Source organism: Homalodisca vitripennis, chromosome 7 (assembly GCF_021130785.1).
Source record: "Homalodisca vitripennis isolate AUS2020 chromosome 7, UT_GWSS_2.1, whole genome shotgun sequence".
In the NCBI taxonomy this organism is placed as follows: domain Eukaryota; kingdom Metazoa; phylum Arthropoda; class Insecta; order Hemiptera; family Cicadellidae; genus Homalodisca; species Homalodisca vitripennis.
Window position 1 is genome coordinate 140,909,209 of NC_060213.1, and position 27,422 is coordinate 140,936,630.

At 34.0% G+C, this 27,422-nt stretch overlaps 1 protein-coding gene across 1 annotated transcript; it reads left to right on the top strand.

Moving 5' to 3' along the window:
• LOC124366609 lies at positions 1-27,422 on the top strand. The gene is made up of 6 exons (XM_046823206.1): positions 1-395; positions 23,495-23,700; positions 24,957-25,092; positions 25,341-25,474; positions 25,689-25,932; positions 26,962-27,422. The coding sequence occupies exons 1-6, from the start codon at positions 305-307 to the stop codon at positions 27,063-27,065; spliced, it is 915 nt and encodes a 304-aa protein (XP_046679162.1). The 5' UTR covers positions 1-304; the 3' UTR covers positions 27,066-27,422.

A 27,422-nucleotide genomic window follows, 5' to 3' on the forward strand; every position in this document is an offset into this window, starting at 1 on the left:
GTAAGCATCGTGAGACATTGTAACACTAATTGTAACACGATTATGAGTAACTGTTTTATGTCGGGAACACGTGCACGTAATTAAGCTCATAAACGTATTTTCGGTTAATCCTCAGTTTTAGGTTCATAATTTGATTGTTGAAAACTTGATTTTTTCACACTAAATTCGTTATCGAAAATACTGCTAAACCGTGATTTATTAAGTAGGCACAGCTTTAAAAAATGTAAAAATCTATAAGACGTTACATCTAAATGAAATGGAATTATCGAGCGCAATCTAGTTATCGGAACTACAATCCAATCACATGGCTCTGGTTTCACGACCAAGTGAAGCTCGTGACGCTTCGTTCACTTATGTGATGAGATCTCTTCTACTGTTGCTCTTGATCGTTCAAGGTAAGTGTTGTGCTTGAGTACTGTGCTATTGTAAAGCTTCCAGTGAGATTGGTTTTGTTTAACGCCCCTTCGAGAGCATTGGTTCTCAATCTTTTATGGCGTGGGCTATAACATTGTAACACAGTGGGACAAGTTTGTGTTACAACAAAGTCTCACCAAGTGAATGACTAGTTTTCTTAGGAGGAACTTCATATTACTAGGTTTGAGTCAAGTATGACTGGTATAAAAAATAGTTGGAAGTAAAATGCCGATAAGATTATTACTACATATTCTCCATCAGTCTGATGTAAATTCAAGATAACCTACTAATAGTCTAGGAATCAAATTGCACTGTATAACCACATAACCTGGATTTTTTGAAATCGGTAGAAGAACTTTTTCTAAGAAAGAAATTGATCGTAAGATAAGCTAATTTTGGTGGGGGTCGACATAAGAAGGTATTACTAGGGTTAAAAATATAAAATTATTATTTTTATCTCAGATCGTATTTTTCTTGACTTGACATAGGTACTTAAAACAACCGTGAGACACATAAATAATCGTGTTAAATCAGCGCATATAACCATATACAGACACTTGAAGTAGTAACTTTCAGCCTCTTTATCTAGCTATCTGACAATGATACAGCTATTCGTCCGTTTGTAATTCGCTTCTAAGTGTGTCAAGCTAAAAAAATATAGTCGAAGAAAAAATTATGGTTTCTTATTTTTAACCCTTTTGATAGCTTCTTATTTCAAACACCACCAAAACTATCATGGTTGGCGGTCGAATGAACTTAAGGTAAATTTCTCTATGGATTAAAAATATCCAAATTGTGTGTTAAAACAATCCAAATTGGCTCTCAGCTTCTCTCAGCGGTCTAAGAGGTCAGACTTTGAGTCTGAGTTAAAGATAACGAAGGTTTGAATCCTGTCTGTGTCCGTAGCACTTTTTATCAGTACCATTGACCTTGTACTGCAACGACTCTCCCCTCATTCTGTTTGATAAGATCCTCGCAAAGGCCAGTGGCCCATGAGCACGGGCAGAATAAGGCTTAAAAGATCGACCTCTCTTTAAAAACATATCCTGTTCATTATTATTGGGGAATGTGAGAAAAGGGCCAATCTTCAACTTTACTATTAGACGTATTCATATTGAAAGGAATAAATTAGGCTACTATCAGATCAATAAATATATATTTTAATCTTCATTATTGTTTTTACATCACAGAATAATTTGTGTGTGTAATGGATAAGTTTCTGGAAATCCTTGTACACGCCAGAGCACTCTTACACGTTTTTCTATGGTCAAAAATTAATTAAAAATTTAGAATTTATATAATTTAAAAAAGGTATACGGTACATACATTTTGTCTTACTTTTGGTTTTAGGGAGTGACCTATTTCTCTATTTACGAACACTCTCCATTTTGCTTTAAGACGTTTATGACATACACAGCCGACTGACCACGTGTACGAGAAAGTTGATAAACTCTTTCTGGGAAGAAAACGTCATCACCTAACTGTCTTGAAGTATTTTGTAATACCGAATTTGTAATAATATTTATAAATGATGAGTATTTCTAAAATACAAAATATTCCAAATAAATATGTTCCTAATAAACCACAAAAAATTACCGAACTACATATAACTTGAAAATTTTGTAGTCCTTAAAATTCCTTTGGTATATGGACTAAAAGAAAACTTTCTATAACAGGACGGGTAAATATTTTACTGATCGCATATTTGTTGGGGTATAGAACTTATAAACTTTATTATTAATGTTCAATTTAGAACAGTTCAGTTCGTAGTAAATCGTTTTCACAGATGTTTAAAATAATAGATTACTTAATTTCGGAGCTGTGATTATAATGATTAAATCGGAAATATTGTTGTTAACGATGATCTGTTGTTACCACAACTCACCAAACCACACTTTGGTATTCCGGGAAAACATTCAACATTAAAAATCAATATTGAGCTCAGGCTTTGTATATTAGACCATATTATAAACGTGTTATAATATCAAATCAACTGATTGTTTCCGCTTCAGTTTAATAACATCAAATTTAAGGTAGTGGAACCGGTTTTAGCTGGATGCATTTTTTCAATTCCAGAGACACACCTCTCCAAGATATCTTCCCTGAAGACAGGAAACACTTTTTGATCACTCATTAAATTTTCATTAATTTTAAATTATTATTTAATCGATTTAGTATTAATGCTGAGAGGAAACGTCAACAACGGCCTGGCAGGCGGGCTGCTTGCAAGGACAGGATCGCTCAGCGGTCACCCATCCAAGTAAAGTTGGAGGAATTTAGCTGTGCTCGTAGGGCCTAGATATTACCCTCTCAATAAACAAACGCTATCTGTGTGGCGGGTTGCGTTTACGTGCTAGCCGCTGGAGATGAAGGCGCAACAATCTCTTTAACGACTTACACTCACTCACGATTTTTTGATTTGCAGATAAAAATTGACAAATAAGTAATTTTCAAAAACACGTTAAACAGCACTATAACAACTGAAAAACAAGGATAAGTCCTATTATTCCCATTATTTGGTTTTCTCTTATTATTCAATTCCACCACAATCAGCACTTTTACAACACAGACTGATTTTAGCGAGTGTGATGAGTTATTTGGGCCAATACGATTCCTGAAAGGAGGGTTTTACCCATGAGTCACAGGAAATGTTTTCGGGACGCAGCGCATAATGCTACCCCGCCAAACCCTCCCGCCTATCACCCACACGCTCAAGGTCACGGGCACAGCTAAAGTCCTCGAACTGTAGCAGCCACGCTCGACGTTGCATGATTAAGTTATCTTGCAATAACCACTGTACCCGCTCCACTGCGCCATTGGCATATTGGCAGTCGGTACAGTAGTTAGTAAATGTTACAGACAGTAGCACGGCTAATTTATATGCTATGTGTAATGTTCTCCCAACTCCAGCATTGGTGCCGCCTCTAGCGTTCCCAGTGTTACGACGATACTTTGCACTGTTAACCCAAAACGCTGACCTCAATATTAGGGCTTGACCGACAGCGGTTAAGTGACTTGGTTGTTGATGAACTGATTTGCTACGTCTGTGATGAACTACAAATTTTATTACAGCATTTCTGTTTTGATTATCATTTGTTTTAACTTTCAGAATCACAGCCATCTACAGGATATTTAACCAAAATTTTGATCACATCCTAAACTACTGTACTGTATATTTATTTAAAACAAGGTAGAAGTAAACCCATACTGTGTCGCGTTAGGCGTTAATGTAAAATTTCTAGTATATAGCTTATATTATTATTATTGACAGATAGAACGACCGACAACCGCATAGAAACTTTGTATATTCCCCGGCACACAGACATTGAATGGTAGGCTTCAAAGACGCTAAACCGAATTCCATAGTTTGCAATGCACCATCATAGAACTCATTCTGTCTATGTAGAAATGAAGTTTTATGGCAAGATGTATATATGTATACATATACATACATATATATATATATATATATATATATATATACATATTATATATATATACATATACATATATATATATACATATATATATATAGTAATATACATATATATATAATATGTATATATATATATATATTTATATATATATAATATGTATATATATAATATATATTTATATATAAATTAATATTTGTAGCCTGTGTCTTTTATAGACTCGGAAACTAGTTTCACCGATCATTATAAAAATGAATTTTTTTCACGGAGAAGGTTTGAATGCTATGCCCATTGATGTAAATCACCACCAGGCGGCGCTGCAAAATATAAAAGTTATCAAAGTGCCTGCACACTATAAACTGCAATTACAAGACAGTTACGTATATTAAACAGCCATTGCAATTACGAGAAAGTTACGTATATTAAACAGCCATTGCAATTACGAGACAGTTACGTATATTAAACAGCCATTGCAATTACGCGACAGTTACGTATATTAAACAGCCATTGCATTTACGAGACAGTTACGTATATTAAACAGCCATTGCAATTACGAGACAGTTACGTATATTAAACACCCATTGCAATTACGAGACAGTTACGTATATTAAACAGCCATACACTGTTTGAAGGCGCTAAGTTATGATGTATATTTGTCTTCAAAATAAATTTCTGGTTGAACTTAAAGCTTGAGTGTTAGATCTTTTAATAATCAAGTACATGTACGTGTACAATGGCTAGAAACATACACTTTTTACAGATTTTCTTGATTGTGGCAACAAGGTAAACTCTACATCGGCGTTGGAAATATAGTTCACTTGAACCAGAAGTGCTCATACACGGGCAAAGCTTACGAAAAGCATGCGAAGCCGCGGGATCTTATATATAAGATAGAGATATCTTGTCACATGATACAACCACATTTTGTTCATTAACTGTTTCAACTTACCTAAAAATTAAGATGTTGAAATAGTTAGGCTACATGTATTTATATGTTACATTAAAATCTACCTGAGTATACTTTGTTTACAAATTTATTTATTCGTCTATTTGAAACTTGCGATAATGGTAACCCATAAGACTAATATAAAAATAATCACTTAACTCAGCCAAATGGAGTGACATTCACTATCATCGAACTCAGTAGAAATGAAGCTTCATGCACAATTCGTTTTCTAAATGTTGTGCGGGTAGACAAATATAAATGATTTTTCCAGCCCCTCGAGTGATAGGCTTCACTAGCGCTCAGCTAATTATTTTTTCGATAAGTTTTCTAACAATAGTCAAAGAAAAATGAGAATATATAACAATATGAAGTTATCACAAGCTACATGGTTAGTTTATAAGTAGGTTGAGTGAGCTATTGGCAGACAATCGTGTGCGCCCCCCCCCCCCCCATTATCCTAATATTAACATTGGCTGCATCTGCTTGATTTCGTAAAAGTTAATACACGATGAACGTTTGATCGTTCATTCTGCTTGGCCTCCTAAAAAGAATATTTTTAATCTTTAAAAGAATCTGAAAAAGTGTCCGTTTAATCTCAAGATGGAATGGAAGGCAAGGCATGCAGAATCACGGTTTGTAGGCGTAGAATTGAATAGCCAGTCCCTTCTAAAAAATTCACACTTACATAGTACGCAAGAAAATAAATTTACTGAAATTCTGTAAGAGATTGTAACATATGTGTTGTAACAGCGTTGTTACTTAAATACATATATGTCTGGCTGTAGGCTTTTTTCAAGTTAGAATGAAGAATGTTTTAAACATGTTTATGTTCATCATTTTATTTTACATTCCATGAATTAGGGCCGCCTATATTTAAAACAAAACTGTTATAATGTTCTCTAAGCGTTAAATCTTCAATAGGTATACCATTTAAGAGTGATCCCGCTGGGTGAAAATTTACATTTAAGTTCTAGGCTATGTTTTAAGTTGTACAGTTTGGGGGTTAGAAACTGAATTTTAAATGTAAAACAGACTGGATTCCAAAATTTGTTTGTTAACTTGAGGATATTTTTAAACACTTTTTATAATTATTAGACATATTTCTTCTAGGTATTATAACTCCAATATAGGTTTTTGAAACCCAAAAATAGTAATTTAGATTGATAACGTCCATCCCTTACATTTGTTGCCTCACATGTGTTTGTTTAAAAGCGTTAAATTGAATGTTTGGTTACTTTGTAAGTGCGACAAAGAGTCACAAACATGTAATTTCAAAAACGTTCTAATAATCAATAAGAAAATACTTTTATTCCGTATAGGGTTCTTTTAATTTTTTTTAACATTTCCATATTTTAACATTAATTCTAAATGTTTGTCATTAGCTTAAACATTCGTCTTCTTTTGAAGTCGGTTTCTCCTGAGACCGAGGAAGTGTTTTCAGTGAAATTTGATTGTACTCGGCCAATATTCAACATTTTTATGTTCGTTGTTCGTACTCAAAGTTAGTCATGTCGGATGAGATAGATTTCGGCTTGGTTTAGATTCTCCAAAATAATATAGAACCCGAATTCTGGATCAAAAACAAATGAAGTTACACAAAGTAATTCAAATTCTGTCTCCAACAATACACAGTTTGGAAGGACAAAGATAAACACCATGACACCATCGCGTTGAAAGATTTCTTTGTGATGCAAATTTGCCACTTTTAGTGCCACACACAAAGTTCAGGCACGCATTCAACAATTCACTGAGTTGAAATCGATAACTCGTATTCGGGCGATCGACGACGTAGCGAGGCGGAACTAAAACCTTGTGTTAACTCAACAAACTCTACCGTTTAAAGAGCTCTCCAAAGGTTCAATGTATTCGAAAAATACTGATGGGCAAGGCTGCTTTGACTCGAGTGACATTGTGAACATCGAAGAACACATTTCTTCCTGCAAAGTGCAGACGTATAATTGTAATTTAAGAACTAAGTTTAAAACTACATGTGTAAGATGTTACGTTATAAGTTGTTGCAATCTGAACGCATTTAGAGCATTAATGAAAACAAATGTACCTCAGCTACAATTATTATTAAGTTAATTAAATTAAATATGTCTTTATTTTTGTGGGGGAGTTAAGGCTGTTTAGCCCTCTCTTCCACTCAACCTCAAGATTATATGAAAAATACAAGCAATACTAATAACATTCTCTAACTAAAACTGTACTAAAGAAATGTAGAGCATTATAAACGAAGCTATTTGTACTGAAATATCAATATCATTGATACAACACAATATAATAAGAACTTAAATATTTTCAGATTATCTAATCAAATCTAGTAGACTATTAATAATGCAAAACCTCATTTGCTCAACTATTAACAACCCAGGTACCACCAACCACCAACCCTACACGATCCGCAACCAGTCCCAACTATCGCCCTGAAACGAGCACGCCTCTCAATGTTTCTGATATTGTCAGGGAGTGAGTTCCATAAACGGCAAGATTGATCAGTGAACTGATATCAGATATGAAACTAAAATTGTTATTCAGGTAACTAGGAGACTTTAACTTGATGATCGAGTGTAAAAGAGTGCGGATATGGTACTCACGAAGCTGTACAACCTTCAGGAGAGACACTTGTTGGAAATAAGGGGAAGCGCGCTCAAATTGCCCTAGATTGAAAATAAACCATATACAGTAGTTTTGGGCTCACCGAAGTCTCAACAGTCATATCGTTTATCACTGTGTCACAATAGTTGAAAGGAGGAAACACAAGAGTCTTAACCAACGTAACACTGACGTTGAGTGGCAAGCATAGAGTAAAAACAGTGAATGCTGGCAAATACTCTGTTACAAGTTGCAGTTATTTGATCAAGTCCATTTCTAATGTGTGTTCATAACTAGCACAAGATCTCTAGCTCTGTCTTGGTATTCGAGTTCGTAACGGTTTAGTTTAAGTTTCGGAACATTGACAATACAGTTAATGATTTTTGTGGTACCTATAACCATGGTTTTTAGTTCGGTCTTCATTTATCTTCAACCGATGTTGTTTCGCACAAGAAACAATTGATTCAATGTCAGCATTCATTAGTGAAACACAAATGTGTTTATGATCAGGTCGAAAATGTCTATATATTTGTTAATCGTTGGCATATAAATGCAAATTTGAATGTAATTATTGATGTTACGTTGTCAATGTAAATTGAAAAAAGAGAGGACCCAGAACAGAACCCTGTGGAACGCCACATGCAACAACCCTCTAGCCAAATGCTCTAACCCCCTTCTTCACACATTGTTGTATTCTTGTAAGATATTAGTGAACGAAATTAACACCACCATCGGAAAAACCATAATTCCTTAATTTAATGAAGAGAAGGGAATGATAAACGCAGTAAAAGGCCTTTGAAAAATCAGAGTTTTAAAATTGTTGCTTGCCTATTGTCCATTACTAAACTTATATCATCAGTAATTTTCAATAACGCAGTGGTGATGCGCTATAATTTGAGCGAAATCCAGGTTGAAATTGAGTCAGGATATTGTGACTCATAAGATAATAGGTAATAGGTGAACTGCAGATGTACTATTATTTCGAGACATTTAGAAAGACAGGGAAGAAAACTGATCGGCCGGTGTCTGGGGATTAAGCGAATTTTTCTAAGGGCAGACTATGTCTTATTCCATGTATCAGGAAACAAGAAAAAGGTAGGGATTGATTGAAGATCCTAACTAAAACAGGCAAAGTAACTGGCAGAGTATCTTTTTGAAAGCGGAGGGAAATGTGGTCGGCCCCGACTGCATTGCTGGCCATTCTCATAATCGCAGGCTCAATCAAGCTCGGAGGTATAATCACGAGCTCCAGATACACCAACAGTAAAATTCACAAAGTAATCGTTTATTGCGTTTAAATTAAAGGGTAGAGGTGAGCAATCTTTAGATTTTCCAATACCAATGTCTTTCACCCTAGTCCACCACGATTTAGTAGATTGACGGTCGAACAGAGTTGTGTGATAAAATCGAGCCTTGGAATTTCTAATTTGTTGCTGAGTGTGATTCCTAAGCCGTTTGTAGACAGTCTAATCCAGAGCGGGCTTAGCTACGCGAAAAGCAGAATCTCTTGGTTTCTGAAGCCGTTTGATAAAACCATTTATCCATGGAGTAGGAGCTTTAGTAATTTGTTTGATAATAATTGGTGCATGTCGATTGTATAAACGGATAAGAAAAGATTTAATTTTAAAACCATATCACATATGTTGGTAGCTGAGGTGACCTCTTCCCAAGGGAGTAAAGCAACATCAGCAAGAACGGCAGCATGATCCATGTTCCTATAATTTCTATAATTGATAGATTTAGCCTTCGCTTTGGGCGGGTGGAGTTTATAAGCATAGATAATAATACCGTGCTTTGAAAGGCCGAGGACAGGAAGTTGTCCGTCGTATGCAACATGGCACGGGTCAGTAAAAGCGATGATGACAAGTAAAGTGTTAGCAGCATTAGTATGGTAAAGTGGTAGCAAAGTCATATTTCAAGAGTAAAACATAGTCGTTAAGTAAGTTTGGTCGTAAATAGCAGGGCCGAGTCTGTGTGTACTTTACTTTACTTTAATTTATTGTCTTGCTGACACATAATTGTGTATGTCAAAGTCAATGGTACAAATACGATCTATAAACTAATCTACTTTACAATATTGTACTAAAACTAAACTTAAACTCAACAAATCTTAAAAATCTTAAAGTATCTAAAACATTTTAAAATAAAGGGATTGAAAAATACAAAATTAAAATATTGAATCGAAGTTACAGACCAGTTAACGCAGGAAGAAACAAAAACTTGCAACAAAAGAATTCAAATGACAAAAACACGCTAAATCTCTAAACTTTTGTCAAAGAAATCCCCAACCGAATAAAACTCTCCACTGATCAAGAACCCTTTCAGTTGACTTTGAAATCTTGTTTCTATGGGTTCGTTTTTTATATTTCGGGGTAAACAAGAGAAGAACCTCGCTCCAGCATTGTGCGGTAAATTGCCAGCTAAAGCTGAACGATGGAGGAGTCTGATGTAAATTAATACCAGCTCTAGTGTTGTGCTTATGAATTTAAAGTACCTGTTACGTTGTCATGTTATGTATTTTTGCTTTTGAATTTGGGAAAATGGTTTCATAAATGTACAAAGCAGGAAATGCAATTATATTTAAATCCGAACTCCTCCCGAGTCCAGCTATCAACGGAACCGCACGTTTCTGAAGCACAAATACTCTTTTAAACAGAGCTCCTGAGATGCTGAGGCATAGACAGACCGTATCTCATTTGGGATTCGATCAGTGTGTGGTAGATAAGTTTCATCAGATATTGATTCCTATATTTTGCGTATTGCGAGAGCAAAAATATTGAAGAAGCCGAGTTACAGACAACATTTACATAAGCCTTCCACCTTAAACATTCATCTATTTGAATTCCAAGATATTTTACAACATGAGCCTGAGCTACCAATTCGTCATGAATATGTATGCATGGGTAATCTCATTTTTGAACGTGAGACAGTTCAATTAAACAAGTTTTTTGTAAGCTAAAATGTAAATTTCTGTTATTTAAGCATTGAAATATGTCTGAAAAATATTGAAAAGACTATAGTAATTTGCGTACATTGTGATATTTTGTAATTAACTAATTTCAGCAGAATATTAATGTAAAGATTGTAGAGAATAGGTCCAATCACAGAGCCTTGTGACACTCCATGTGATATTGGTTGCCAGTCCGATCGTTGGTTCATAGCCTCCACACACTGTTCTCGCTGAGAAAGATACGAGCCCAGCCATCTCACAGCTCCGTCACTTAGCCCCAACCCCCATAAAACATCCAGCAATTTCGAATGACTGACACAGTCAAAAGCCTTGTAGATGTCCATCATCACACCTACCACTCTCTCACGTTGGTCCACACTGTTCACTACCTGTGTTACCAACCCAGCAACTGCTCCAATTGTAGATTTTTCTTAAAAAAAACACTCGAACTGTCTATCAGACATAATATAGTTTTTATTAATAAATGGTATCAAACTATATAAGATTTTAAATAATTTGCTGAAAGATGATATCTTTGAAATAGGGCGATTGTTATCCAAAGAGTCATTCTGTCCCCCTTTGAAGAGTAGGATGGCTAAAACGTTTTTTGTGTCATGTGTTCAGAAGCACATGTTCGAATTCAGGAAGAAAACCTAAATTAGGAGCTCTATAACATACTGCAAGTAAGATGTGTGTTCCGTTAATATAGACGTCCAGAAGCATATACTGCGGCCACCCTTCTCTCGTGGTGTATGACGAGTGTAAGATGATCGTAGGAAGGTAGGTGCTTGATATAAGCAGCGACACTTCCACCGCACTTCTGTTGGCGATCATTGCAATAAACAGAAAAGAAAGATAAAATAATGATAAGACACTTGCTTGTCCTGTTTACTTACAAATACTGATAGCGAACTAGTAACTATTGTTATTATTACACAAAACCTTTTGCTTTTTGGCAACATCACTGCATTCAGTAAGTAATGGTGTTGTGTTATTAACAGTAGTATAGTAGTTTGTAAACTAATAATATTGTTGTGTAAGAAATTACATTATTGCCTGCTGATACCAAACGGCTTGGCCGACTTAAATTTGTTTTACCAAAATACCTAATTTTTTATGAGCTTCAATTTGAGTTGTCACAAGGTATTAGTTACCATTTCAAAATTTTGGCTTTGGGTACGGGGGCATGGAAGAATGGGGGTGAGCACCCACATTTTGAAAATAATTTTTTTGTTCCCCAATTAGTAATATACACTCCTGTTTAAAGAATTTTGATACTTGGGTTATAAATCTTTAAATACGAGTTTAAAGTTTTGAAATTAACCCCCGTATATTATAACCAACGAGCTCAACACTGTTATCGCGTACACTGAGTTTGAGCCAAGTCTCAGAAACTAAATAATCATAAACTGACCAATGAGGGGCTGAGCATTTATATGCGCTAACTTAAAGGAATTAGAATAGGGAGGAAGAAACTGGTGAAAAAGTGTTGTGAGACAGAGTCGGCGGCCAGCGATACCCGCGGTAGCGACAATGTGGACAGCCCAATCATCCTACAAATACACAAACATACATCCAAAAGCAGATCGAATAAACAGAAAATATAAACTAAATTAGTGTAAATGTAAAACTAACCTTAATAATAATAAACACTCAATTCAGCTCGCAAATAAAATAAATGATTTGTCACAATTTCAAGAAATAAAAGTACAATGTTTTAATTTTAACAGTCACAAATCACAAAAGATTATTTATACAAATATAAAAATATCATATTAACCCAATACAAATTTATTGTAATAATTAAACTAAACTTTTAAAATATTGAAAATATATCAAATAAAATAAAATAAGTTTGGTAATGAGGTATTTGTAAATAAATAATTGAAGGACATATAATTAAATGGAAGGTCCAATGTGGAGTGGAATGGTAAGGTCGGCCAGATATAACTAACTACGTGAATCACAGTTTCCTCCACTCCTGTAAGTCGTTTTGGTATTGAAACGTGAAAGTCATGAAGTGATGAATTATATGATAACATTGTATTATAACGCACTTTTCGCATTTATTATAATCATCATAAATAATATCATCACAACAATAAATATCATTTCCATCCATCAGTATATTTTCATGGACAGTTTTTCAAATTCCTATTCATATTATTTTTACCATTTACAATAAACTATCCTAGAAATAACGTATGTTCTGCCCAAATATAGTGATGAGACTCGAGTCAGGATAATGGTGCAGATTTTATAATGAAAACTCCCGAATCGATTATTTAAATATTTAAACAATAGTCGAAATAATAATTTAACGGTATATTTCATTATTTTGTCCATGTGGTGGTAATGATATGGATGAATCGTATAAATTACTATAGATTTTGTATTTCAATAAACAGAACTATCAAATTATAAAAACATACCTTCTTTTCCATGATTGATTTATGGAATTTAAAAAAATACAACAACTAACTCTACATTAGTTAAAGCTGGAATTACAATGCATAATTCTGTAAGTATATATCTTGCACTTAATAAACTTATATCCTTAAAAGAACTACCAAATGGTTCAAAATATAACTCAGTTTGAAAGGAATAAATACTACTTGCTTTTTTTAAATATATATTTTTTAGTATCAAATAACATATATAACACAAACATAAGCTCCAAAAAAAGATTTCAATTAATTCAGAAATAATCGAAATATTGTTTAACAAACCTGTTGGTTACTCAAATGCGATTATTCCAAATATTTTAGTGGCCATGGGGATTTTGTTACATAATCAAAACAACAAGTCTTAAAATATTAGTCAACATAGTAAGTATATTAATTGCTATGACGACATATATTATATTTTAAATGAGGTAGCAAAGTCTCAAAATAATACTTATATTATTGTGATATCGAAGGCCTTGAAAAATCACGAGTATCGAGAGTTTTAAGGAAACCTAAGTTATTCCAAAGAACATAAATAATATTTCCAAATGCTTCGTTTATTTGTTTAAAATATTGGAATCCTTACAACAATCGAATAAATAGATAATTTTAATATCGATTATCAAATCAATACTCAGCAAGGCTGTAGGGACACGTGACCTTTGACCAGCCAATCAGAAGAGTTCCCGCCAACTTTAGTTTCTAACACACACAGCTGTTCTGGCCAGACTCCAGGTTGATGTGTGTACGAGTATAAATGTTCTGTGACTGATATAACTGACCACTGACCACGTTGTTACAACTCTTGGCTTGAGGGGACCTTGTATTCTCTGTATTGCCCATGTTATAAATGGATTGTTCAGGTACACTTGGAGACAAAACCAGTAGGTTTACTGATGTAACACTTTATACTCTGTATATTACTTTCTTTTAGAGGAATGATTGTTTATTTGTAAGAAAATTCAATTTTTTATACACATTAATATTAAAAAAAATAATTTCTTACTCTTAATTTAAAAAACAAATATGAAAATAGGCTCTCAGCTTCTGGACTATAACATGTTTTGGTGAAGCAATTAATTATGCTTCTTTAATCCTTGACTTTTCTTTTTGTACCTTAACGTATGTTGTTTTGCTGAAATGTTTTGTTGTTTTTTATAGAGCCAGTTTTTCAGAGTTTAGATATGTTATGCAAAAAAGCACTGTGTGTATATATATATATATACTAAATAATTTTATTTATCCGTGTTCATGTCGTCAGGTAAACTAAGGAAATCGTCTATTTGTGCGTCGGATAATACGTGGTACGATGCACACTAGAAATAAAACCATAAAATTACTCCAGGAAGGATGACATGTAACAACACGCTGGACTTGTCTGCACTGTACGACTACAGCGAACTCATCTAAGTGCAAACACTCATGACAGAGGACCGAGGAAGTGCTGACATCTAGTAGAAAACGTCAGAACTACTCGTATTTGCGCGACGCATTATTACGTTAGGACCACACTTTTACGCAATCAGTACGAACGTAACATTATGTCAAAAACAGTGAAAGGGAAATGTGTATTCAGTGTGCGAAGGTGGAAATCCAGGACTAACTGATTTTTGCACACTCTGTACATACTTAAAAGTTCAAAAAAATATTGGTAAACAAGAATATATCGTATGGAATTTCTTCACTATTCTACGATAATCCATTTTTTCACCGTCGATTTGTAGCACTTAATACGAACCAACCTGTTGGTGATTGGTGACACGAAATAACTAATACTATGAACTGTCGTTATTTGTAGACGCTATTACATAAACAAGTGACACCCTTCGATAATAGGTACGAGATTGAGCTGTCATTTCGCGTAAGGCTACAGTAACGCTTTCCCAGTTAAATTCTGCATACATCTATTCAATAACATACTTCCTACCCATTTCTGCATTATTTTCAAAGTAGTCTTGTTATCGTGATTTATAAAAAGCATATTAAATTACTTTTATCATAACGATGAGATTTGTGTGACAAATCTATCCACTAATTCTTTATGGTAAAATAAATATTACCATGGCAGGCCCGGAAGCTCCACAATTTTACCAGGTGCGTGAACAGACACCTTCAGTAGTATTAGTCATTAAAATTTATTTCTATGCCTTCACATATACCTCATATTTGTAACAGAACCATATTATTTAGGTAGTAAAACCGATTTTGGGTTTTGAAAATAGTTTGGTTAAATGAATAGTTGAACTGTAAATAGTTCATTTCATAGCTCATTAGGGTAAATAGGTATTTGTAAATAGGGTATTTGTTTTAATCACGCCACCTGAAAACACAGGCATTTAAACTAGGTGATTGTGTAATCAGTCTCAAATAAAAACCTTTGAAGATTAAAAATGTGAGATTGCACAGTATGTACATACATTATAATTTCAGTGAGTGGACTTGTTTTTTTATTCATTTACGTCTAAGATAAATTAAATTTTTTAGTTAATTTTAATATAAGGAAATAACATATTTTCATCTATATTCTCGTCTATATTCATATTAGTGAAATTACTTTAAAAAAAAATAAAAACATACCACACCTCGAAGCATTAGCTATAGTATGTGCTGTAAAATTTTGACATTACTGTATCTGAATCCGTTTCTTGTTTTGACCTGATTACAGAATACCTAAATTTCCTATTTCAAATTCATGAGAAATTTGTTGCAACACCTATCACAGCCTAGTGGGGCTTACAACCTTGTGGATGGTATCACCGCACACTTGAATAGTATGTATCTTTCCGAGGTATCAGTTTCAGAGGTTGAAACGGCGGTGAGGCGGCTGAGGAGTACACATGCTGCTGGAGTGGATGAGATTCCTTGCATAATAGTAAAGACAATTTTTGCTTCTATAAGTATAGTATTCTCTCACATTTGTAATTCTAGTTTATCTTCAGGTATATTTCCAAACCTCTTAAAAATTTGTAAAATCATTCCAGTCTACAAATCCCGGAGTAAACATCTACCTGAAAACTATAGACCGATTTCAATTCTGTCGTCCCTCTGAAAAATTCTTAAATCAATAGTCTTTCAAAAACTTGTGGCTTTTTTAGAAATCAACAACATTCTCTCTACTCAGCAGCATGGCTTCCGCCAAGGGAAATCCACTACATCAGCCATCTTTAATTTTATAAATGAACTAGCGTTTTCTTTGGACAATAGACTTCATTCCCTTGGTGTTTTCTGTGATTTAAGAAAAACGTTTGATTCCGTTGATTACAATATTCGCCTTGAAAAACTAAAAATAAATGGAGTTAGAGGTAACTCTTTTCAATTCATGTAATCGTATTTGTCTGATAGGAATCAAACCGTCCAAATTTTAGATGGCCAAAATAAAGTTTCCTCGTATGGAGCCATTAATTGTGGTGTTTCTCAAGGCTCTATTCTTGATCCTATATTATTTTTTATTTATGTAATTGATCTTCCAAAAATTTCAACAGACCTCAAAGTTACGATGTTTGCTGAGATTGTCCTTTTCATGTGTCCAATAAATCCCAACATTTGACTATATCGAATTCAAACATCCAGTTGCAAAGTTTAAATCAGTGGCTCATTTTAAATAAACTTAGATTAAACATCATCAAAACTAATATCATCCAGTTTCATCTTGGGAACACAAACCAGTTTAATATTTAGGGTCTTATCAAACTGGAAACCGTGGAAGCCAAGCAAGAAACTTCAGTAACATGTCTGGGTTTAATTACCGATTATAGGCTCACATGGAGTGGCCACGTGGAACAGGTCTGCAAAAGGATTCGAAGATTCGGGATTTGCCAAGGTCTGTAGCCAAGATGTTCTACGGACAGTATATGTTTCTCACGTTGAATCGATTGTGAGGTACGGGTTGATGTTCTGGGGTCCATCTAGCGCCAATAGAGTGTCTGTCTTCCAGAAATGGTGTCTGCGAATCATCTCAGGACGTAGGAGGTTCGAGATTTGTAAACCTCTTTTCGGTTAATTAAAAATCCTGACTATGGCGGGTCTGGTGGGTTACGATCTATGCTCTTTTGTTAAGGGTAATCCAAAGCTTTTTGTAAGCAATGGATACTACCATCACTATCCGACCAGATCAAGAGAGCTGATATCTGTGGCTGCACATAGTACCAGCGCATTTGAGAGGGGTCCATACCACTTTGGTGCAAAAGCATAAATTACCATTGGATATTAAAAATGAGCAAAATTTACGTTTATTTAAGCAAAACTAGACACGTTTCCTGATAAATTGTATTACTGTGTAAAAGATTTGTTTGGTTAGATATAGTTCTTAGTATTTGACGTGTAATGTAAATATGTATTTGCATTTACGAATAAAGATCTTGAATCTTGAAGAGCTATGAATTTAAGAATGAAAATATATGTTCCGTATCCAAACAATGGTTGAAAATGATCCAGATCCATGTTTTATTCAGGCTAGTAACTAGGACCAGCCAACAGAATTCGCTAGTGATGTGCTGAGTCCTACCAGTGGTAGTTCCTAGGCCAGGCCGTTAGATAGCGTCCTGAACAATGACACGTCTGTGACACATATCTTCCTTGTGTTCATGATCATTTCAACACTTCGATTAAAAAGCTTAGCTAACGCTCATCCAATACTTACAATACCATTCAACTTTGTTTGATTCGTACTATGTTTAATTTATATTACAAATTAAAATTCCACCGCATGTTTATGTAATTTACAATTTATTAACTTATATTAACTTTATTGAATAATCAAAAGTTAATCACTCCAAGCCTCAGCCGTACGTGTTGTAGGATAAACTTAATTACTTTACTCTTATAATGATATTAAAATAAATGTTTTGTAATTGTTATAATATATGTAATTTATAAAATTCTAACGATTATTGTTGAAATAAAAGTTGTTTTATTGTTGGACAAAATACAGATTTAAATCAAAGTATATCATACTTACTGATCGTAAGTATGTATTACAGAAAGATATTACTATAGGATTATATTGATGGCAACTTAAAAAATATACTTAAATTTAATTTTAAAATCAAATACAGTATTGGAATACTGTAATATCATTTTCTGAGAAAAAAACCAATAACTCCATTAGTGCATGAACAATTTTGACAAATTTGTTACCATTAATTTCGTGCTTAAATTTTACTTCTGTTATCATTTTTATGTATTATTAAAATCCTTCAGTTTTCACAAAACTCGGTAGCTAACAATTTTTGGCATTTTGAAGCTAAATTACGAAACATTTTTACTTCTATGTAATTAACGGTACACACAACATGTGTACTCAATGTCAGTGCCTTAAAAACGAATAAGTTTCTGACACATATGTTCCAAATGTTTTGTTATTCTGATGACCTGAATCAGTTGCTGAAATACTGGTCAGTTTTTATAGGAGTATAACTGTATATACGATGATAGATAAAACGTAGTAGTATTAATAAAACAGCTGTAGGCCTATATCAGAGGTTAACCCTTTAGTGCAAGAGATAAAACATCCATGTTGAAAAGTGTCGAGTTATTTTTTGTGTGACTATGCGAAAAGTGCCAAAGGGTTTTGAATGAAAACGCAAGGTTTAAAAACAAATTTATCAAAAATTGAATTTTGATCATAAAAAGCTCTTTTTAATTCTTTTTAAAGATAAATGAATTATGTACCAGAAACTATTTAACATTCCAATTTATATAATTTTTTAAATTAAAATATGGCTTTATACAGCAATATTTCCACGGAAACAAAATAAAAAACAAGTTTGAGGTTAAATAACCATATTATGAAGAAACTTTATTTTTAAATTTCATTACTTTCACGATGAAGAGCATTTAAAAATAACCCAAAATCATCAATAGTTAATTGCTAGAGATTATTTTTTACTGAAACGCAAGGTTTCAGAAAAGAATTCACGAAATCGCGATAAACGTAAGAACTGTTGTATTTTAGTTGGTTGTTTACGTCACCTAACAGTAGTACAGTAATAGTTAAAAAGGTTAGTTTAGTTCATGTATTGGCCTTTGGTATGATATCAGCACAGTATGGGATAAGTTATAGAGGTACTAAAAAAAAAAAATAGAAATCGTTTCGTTCCGAGACTCCGGCACTCTTCGCGTAGGAACGTCTCGTCTCGTAGCGAGATCCCTGGCACTAAAAGGGTTAAACCCCAAGGCCCAAGGTACTCAACTTAGTGTAGAGACGGTTAACAAGGTTCAGCTCGGCGGCCGTGTCACACACTACAGTTGACTTCTTATCTCGGATGACACTAAGCCATTAAGTGCAGCAAGCTTTGACCCTTTGACACCGTCCACCTCCGGGGATCGCCATCACAGTTAAGCCTCTTATCTTCTCCTATACAACCTGCCAATACTGACTTTCTTATAACTGGTAACGTTTTTTGGCATTATTTCTAAGCTGCTTCGGGTGTTTTAGTCCTCAAGTGAACGATTACAAATATTTTACAAAAATACTATGTAACTAATTAATTAGTATATTATTTTTACATATTAATTTATTTTAAACTCTCCTGTACTTATTTATATTACTAATTATTTCTTTCTAGAAAACAATTAAAATTTTGAGTAAAATCTAAAAAATGTAGGAGTGCCTTTAAAATGAACGTTTTTAAGAAAAAAAGATAGGTCGATTCCTTTTTAAACCATATTCTGCCCATACTCATGGACCTGTGCGAGGATCTTTTGTGTATAGGTATGTCCTTTTAGCAGGTATGTAAAGAATTTATCCAGTTTTACTACTTGAAAATTTGTCTTTAAATGCAAAATATACACGCAAAACTTGTTTTATATACAAATAAAACTGTCTCTCACAGAACAAACTATCCAAAATTTTAGCAACTCATATAGACAAAATTTCAAATTATAATAAATGAGGAATTTATGACACTGGATGCGATGACTGAGACAATTTATATTGGACAAACCAAAAGAACAATAAAAACACGATTTAAAGAGCATAACACGCAAAACATGGAAGAGTTGAAAAATTTTCTGTAGCCAAGCACTGCTTTGAATCAGAACACAGAACATCAATTAAAGACCTAAAATTGATAACATGAGTAAAAAAACCAATGAACTTAAATGCTTGGGACACACTACACATAAACATAAATAAAGAAAATATTGATAAAGAAGGCTCTATTGAAAATTCCAGTCTCAAAGTATTGTTTTATTAACACTTAGTACTTAGTATTAGATATTGTTATAATTACATGTACAGAACAGGGTATGATAAGTAATGTCGGTAGAGCACTTGATTATGTGTGCAGTAAGCCATACTCATTTTATATAATTTTAGTCCTTTCTTATATCAAAGTTTTAAAAGTGTTCAACCATAGGACAGAATAAAAGCATGTTTGAATACTGCCTGCAAAATATATAATGGCAATGTGAAGGTGGAATGATAATGCCTACACAATCTGCTGCAGGCGCTATGGATACAACAATGATAAATAATAGACTGACTGTTACTTTGATACCTTCGCCGATTAAAGGCTAATTTACTCGGCAGAAGCAATTACCACTTTCCGCCCACCCCCACCCTTTCCTCACCTTCCTTCCTGCAGGAAATAACCATCCCTCACCTGTTTTATCTCTTTAAACATTGACACCTCAAAGGTTAATTCACCACTTTTATGGATACTAATAAGCAATTGTCTTAAAATATCTAGTAACACATCTGCTGATATCCAACGATAGCAACGACTAATTATCATTTAAAAGCTTCTATGGAAATTAATAATACTAATTCTAGGCATTAGTGTAATAAGTAATTTACTTAATTATCAGTGTTGTATTAATATTTAAATTCATTTAATGTTGCCTTTCTAAATGAAGGTATTACATTATACCACAACTAACAATGTTGACTTATATTCTTGTAATAAAAATACAAATCACTACTCCAAAAAATGAATTCTTACATCCCTCAAGAAACACGAAAGTTTGTTTCGTATTTTATTTATTTAACTTATTTCATAGTGAATTTAGGTGGGCAATCCATTATTAAACTGCTTGCAGCATTAAAAGTATGTTTGATTGATAAGAAAATCCCAAATGTTGTGTACGCAGTTAGTTGTATATTACTGTTTTTTTTTCAAGATAATGTGAAGCCATTGTTTGGTTTACAGTAATTGTAATACGTTTAGTGTAAAAATTTTGTAACAATTTTAGTCAATATTATAATGAAATCGAGCTATGAAATGAAAACTACACTTATAAATCAGACTCAGAAATACATATGATAGCAGTGAAAGTTGTTTAATATTGAAGGTATTAATATTTAAGCGCAGCAGACGATAGGAAGCATATTAAACTTCATATCAGACCGTAAACAGGCAGGTACTCTGTCAAATGTTCACAGCCCATTGATTCTGTGTGCTCGTATAAATTATGAATGGGATATTAATGGCCTTTCCAAATATTCATTTATTCTCGCACCTGGATTGGGGATTATTATTTCTATTCAAAATGCAGTTCGCCTCCTATACATTTTACTACCTACATAATATCGTAAATATCGTAATATTATACTGATGATGTAAAACAACGTTTTAATTTCATTTTAGGCATATTAAAAAATTGATAAATTTGTATAATTAAAAAAATAACTAAAACATTAAATCATTGAAAAATTATTAGAAATGTTCAGGACAAGTTAATCTAGAATAAACCAATAATATAAAAGGTGGGCCCGTTTCCTTGCCCGCCGTCATACTGTTTTTGCCTCGACCGCTACTTACTATTGGCCTCTAGCCAGTTTTCAGTGGTTGGTCGTTCAGTACACATTAATTATAAACTGTTTTGATTTCATTAAGTACACGTTTAGGTATGGTGTTAGGCATGGAGTTGATACGCAACATTATGGTTTTGAAGTGTGCCATAAACGCTCTGGTATAATTTGTTTATTTTACCTTCGATTGTATTTATGTGTTAGGCTATTTATATACCTGAGGAAGAGATAAGATTGCAGACCTCGAAACGTAATGTTATTCATCTCTTCTATAACTCTACGATGACTCCGGAAAACTAATGTTTACTTCATAATTTTTCCACTGTCAAAAAACTTCAAAAAATAATTTTATCGGTGGTCGAAAAGGAACTATGAATACAACAAAGATAAGATCCAATGGATCCTATGGATGCAAAGGGCAGAAAACAAAGATAAGATCCTTCACAGAGAACTTTACTCCTATTTTTGAAGGTATTAATCCCTTGCAGAAATACATGATCAGGTTTGAAAATATAAATTTTTAAGACCTTCCAATGTTTGTACATTGTGAAAATATATCACAAAAACGATATGATCAGATTTCCAAACTAACCTGTGCTGGAAGCTTCAAATATGATGGGCTGCAGGAATAATGATTTGTCTAATGATCAGCATTGACGTCATGGATATTTCTGTACGTACCACCATTGAAATATCCCTTGAAGGTTTTTGATGGATACTAACCAATTTTGGATTTGATACAGCTAAAAATTATTTTGGTGACTTACTTCTTAAAATTATGCAACAGATGCTCCAGTTATCATACTGGAGACCAATGTAAAATTTGGCAAATGATTTAAGGGCAGCAGACCATTTTCAATAACTCTATACTTGTACACGTTAACCTAAGTTACACCTTTCTCAAGACCCACTTGACTTAGATAGCTGATATTCGGTACACTTATAGAATTAACTCTTTCACCCAGCTGGATATGTAGAATTCGTAATATTTTGCTCTAAAAATCTCGTATAGCATTTTATGTTGTGAGTTAACTAATAACATTTAAAAGTTAACGAATGAGTCTACTTCTCTAATAGTACGTAATAATCTAATATACTCCACTAAAAGTTGTCTACAGTTTGCATGCCCAACCGTAAACATATCTAGCAAATTGCATAAGAAAATGGATTGTGTCTATAATAAACATTGCCTTACAATATGCAATACCAATTACAATAACAACTTAACAAGCTTGGAAATGCATATACACAACACCACCTGCACTATAACTAGTGCACATAAAGTTACTTACTACTTAGTTTATACCAGATACTTATACAATTTTCCGACTTAATGGAATCCATTACGTTCCAAAGAAACTCACTCACCACATCACCATATTTGATTAGTCGTTCAGTATTATTCTCGTCATTCTGTTTGATACGATCATAGCTCAGAAATTATTTGTTATAAATCTATATGCAGGATGTAACCGACTATGGGACGTTCTAATTAACCGTTGTGTAATTATTGCACACGTAAAAAATTATATATTATGTCATGGCATGGGACTTCTTTAAAGGGTATAGAAATTCTTGTTCAACATTTTATTTGGTCTGGTGTGTTGAGTCCTCAACAAGGCTGCACTATATTTCATTGACCAAGTATTAGCAAAGGGGGTAAACATGATTTATTTCTACCTGAGTCTCTTCGTACGAACTAACTTATAGACATAAAATTTTGCAAGAAGCTCAAATTTTTTATAAGCAACATCGAGTTTGGTGATAGTGCATGCCACTCCATGGGATTTGGCTGAGCGTTAGTGAACGTTGTACACTGATCCAACTGGACACGATCATATCACACCTCAGCACGTGATACAGTTAGCCCACACCTGCAGCTATATGACACTGCCACACGTGGTGTGGCGCACCTTGTCTCAATATGTCCATGTTCAAGACTCCCTTGTCCTGCAGGTAACCAGTGCCTGAGGGACGTGAGGCTGAGGGTCCCTGTGGCAGTACGCTCGGGAGAGAGTCTCCCCCTCAGCTGTGACTTCACCCTCGAGCACGAGCTCCTCTACTCGGTCAAGTTCTACAAGGGTGACACCGAGCTGTACAGGTTCGTCCCTCAGGAGTCGCCGCCCACCCGCGTCTTCCCGCTCGATGGAGTGAGCGTCGATGTAGGTCAAACATCTTCATTCTCTAGTCATGGGTATACTTAAGTTAAAAATTCTGCAGTTTAAATGCAGAAGGACAACTCTTTAGCATGATTTGTAATTTTTCAACTTAAAACGAAAAATTATAATTCGAAAAATATTAATGCTATTTCTGCAAGCCTTGTTATATTAAACACTTAAAGAATTAAAAATAATTTCTTTACCGATTTTAACATAGTTTGAAGTGTATGATGCAGCAGTGTATCCTAATTATTTGTATAGACAAACGTTTACAGCTCGAACAAGTTTTTAGAAGCTACTGAAACTTTAATGTCATCATCACCTGATTTACAGTCAAAGATGCAGAGTAAATCGAGGAGATTTCATTTTAGTCCGCAAACAAGTATTGATTCTGAAATGTTTTGTAATACTAAAAATATACAGTATATAGAATCTCGACGCAATAGGACTGTATTGGATGCCAGTGGATGAAAATTATAGAACGTGTGAGTTAACTACGAACGGTAGTTAAACGGTTTCAAGGTAACAGGTACAAAAATTATAAAATGTTACAGCTTTATAGACGCGAGGTAATCATAAACAAATCAGACTACAAATATTACTGAGCAATTTTAAATACAACGTACTTTCATATCGAGAAAGCGACAAGCCTTATTGCAAAATGTGCTACCCTAAATTCTATGCAACAGTCTAAAGTCAAAGATACATAACGCATAAAGACTTACCATTTTTAAATTTTACAGCGCCTTTAAATGTTCGTACTGTACGTACGCTATTTATTCGAGATTGTCAATACCATTTAGGGTTAGAAGTAAAGGACAAAAGTTTTCAAGACTCAACACTGAACATTTTTGGTAGTCAAACAACTTACATCATTTAAGATTTGAAGATTGGCCTGAACGGTGGAACACATTGCTCTTGGGTTGATGTAAAACTTAGATAACCTCGCATTGGCATGTGAACATTGCAGGATGCGTGAATGTCTACAATTTGAGCGCACACTGTTGTCCTGGGAATAATCCAAGTATACAAGTTAGCAGCCCAGTGGAAAAGAAAATATTACAAGATTACAGTTTTAGTCTATATCAATGGTGACAGTTTTGTTATTCAATCAGTATTTTAAGTATTCAGGGTTTCAGAGGTCTATTTACTGTTTTATTTTGGTGAAGATCCTTAGCTAAATCTTCATTGCTATTAAAAACATGAATTGCTTTAATCAATTACTCACTCCTTGTGAATAAATATTTTAAATATTACAGATCTCTCGTTCCAACAGTAGCACTGTGACCCTGACACATGTAAATCGCCACATGACCGGTTTCTACCAGTGTGAGGTCTCAGCCGATGCTCCATTCTTCCACACGGGCATTCAGAAAACTCACGTCACCATAACAGGTACAGGGCATTGGCTTCATAAGATCTATGTCTTGAGAATTGTGACCATTGTATGAAAAACTTGAAGTTTTTACTACAATAACGATAGTAAAGCTCTCAGGAAGATACCACATTTTTGGATTTCTAAATATCCTTTCACGACGAGATGAAAAATTAATTTCGACATCCCCTAACTACATGTATTTCTCCAGAGTAGACTGAGTAAACATTTCACTAAATCATATCTCAAGCAATGTGTGTTGTCTCAGAGGAACCTTGGGCTCTTCCGGCAGTGATGACAGAAAAATCCAGATACAACATGGGCGAGAAGATTCGTGCCAACTGTACTTCCCAAGGAGGTTACCCACCGGCTAATCTTACATGGTACATAAACGGCCAAAAGGTTAGTATTTTGTTTGTTTCCAAAATACGGAATAATCAGGAATGTTTATGTTGGGAATGCAATAATAAATGAATACTTGTAACACAGCAATTACATACATCACATGTACCATTAGATATTAGTGTAGTATCTTTCTTGGCAAGCACTTCATTTTTCACTGTACGATAATAAATTATTCCTTGCATATTATCCAATAATACATGATGGACCTTAGGTCCTCCACACTCCGACTGTAGCGGTTCTATATCATACGGTACAAGGAGCGCGGACAGAGGATCCAGAGACCGCAGTGCTGCGGCTAGAGGTGGAAGCCACGCCCCTTCTATTCCCCGATGGACGACTGCGCCTGCGCTGTGAAGCTGCGCAGTTCTCGCTGTACCAGCGCATTGCTCAGCTCGACCTGCTGGAGGACACGCCACGACTTGCACCCGTCTTGGGTCCCACCGCTACACATCATGGTAACTATCAAAACTTATATGAATTTCTATTCTTGAAGCCTATGTATTTTGAAAATCTGTACATTCTTTTAGATACGAATAATCTTTGATAAAGATTGGGGTTTATGAGACATTAAGAAGCTTTTGTTAACTGATCTTGACATAAGACAGATAAAACTGTGTAACGATATGTAAGGAAGAGTTTTCGTGTATATTTATTAAAATTATAGCAACATACTCTAATTCGGAAACTTATTATCATAATGTTTGAGTAGGAAATGTATTAGATTTGCCGTAAGCTTTCAAAAAGTATATTCCATTCAGACTAAACGTATATTTTCTTTAATGAGAGAGTAGCTACTGAATACTCCCAAATTATCAACACCACTTTCATACCTCCAACAAGACATTTCAATGAAAATAATATTCACACATCAATGTTAGCTGAATAGCTACCTTATAAACGTCTATATTTTACAAAATTGGATTATAAAATTAATTAGTAGCCGAAAATAAAAACATTATTCTAATAAGTCTGGAATTAAGAGATTTAAGAGAAGATAAAATACCCTCATTGGAGTAGTGAGTCAAGCGTGATTATAGTGCAGTAATATATTAAAACAGTTTTGTAGAATCAGACTTTTACTTGGTGGATTTAAAGAAGTTTGTTTTGACAGATATAATGGTGTTTTGGTCGTTGAACTAAATGTGTAAAGACATGTCTTTGTCTAAAAATGTAGTGTTAAAAATTATGAAAAGATTCATTAAATATTAAACCCTTTAACTGCAAAAATCTGAAAATCATCCAGCCTGGATGATTTTGCAACAATCTGTTTCTGCCAAAAATGCTGCATGTAAGGACCATTCATATTTTCATAACGACAATATTGCAATTTTAAACCCTTTTTGCGAAACTGATTAATGTATAATACCGGTTAAACTTAAAGTACCAACACATATCCGCAGAAAATTTTATTTGTAACAAAAACAGCGTCTATAAATTGTGTAACACACTGCAGAGATTTAACTTTGATTTTTGTTTGATTTCAGAGGCAAATGCAGGAATGACCATTTGCCTGGACAGTAATATTCTTCTCTTCCTTGCAACGCTATGCGCTAATGCTTTGATGCTTACAGAATGCTTGAAAAGATAACAAGCCTTAAACGTTCAAGCCTGAAATACGAATGAGCAAACGTACATTGTGCCTGAATCTTACATTTAAGTACTTTAAGTACTCAAAATGTATTTTCTTTCGTTTCTTTTATTTCAATCTTCCTCATACTATTGATATTTATGTACATTGTGAGATATGTATGTAAATATATGGAAGCCTGAACAAGGATTTAGCTGTAATATATTTGAAATCTAAAACTTTTATTTACCTCTTTGTATAGATATAATCAGATTAATTAGAAATGTTGTTTGTTATTTTTTGTAAACATGTTATAACACTATAAGTATTAAATGCATGGATAAGGCAAATGTAAATTTAAGTTAATTGTAAATTATA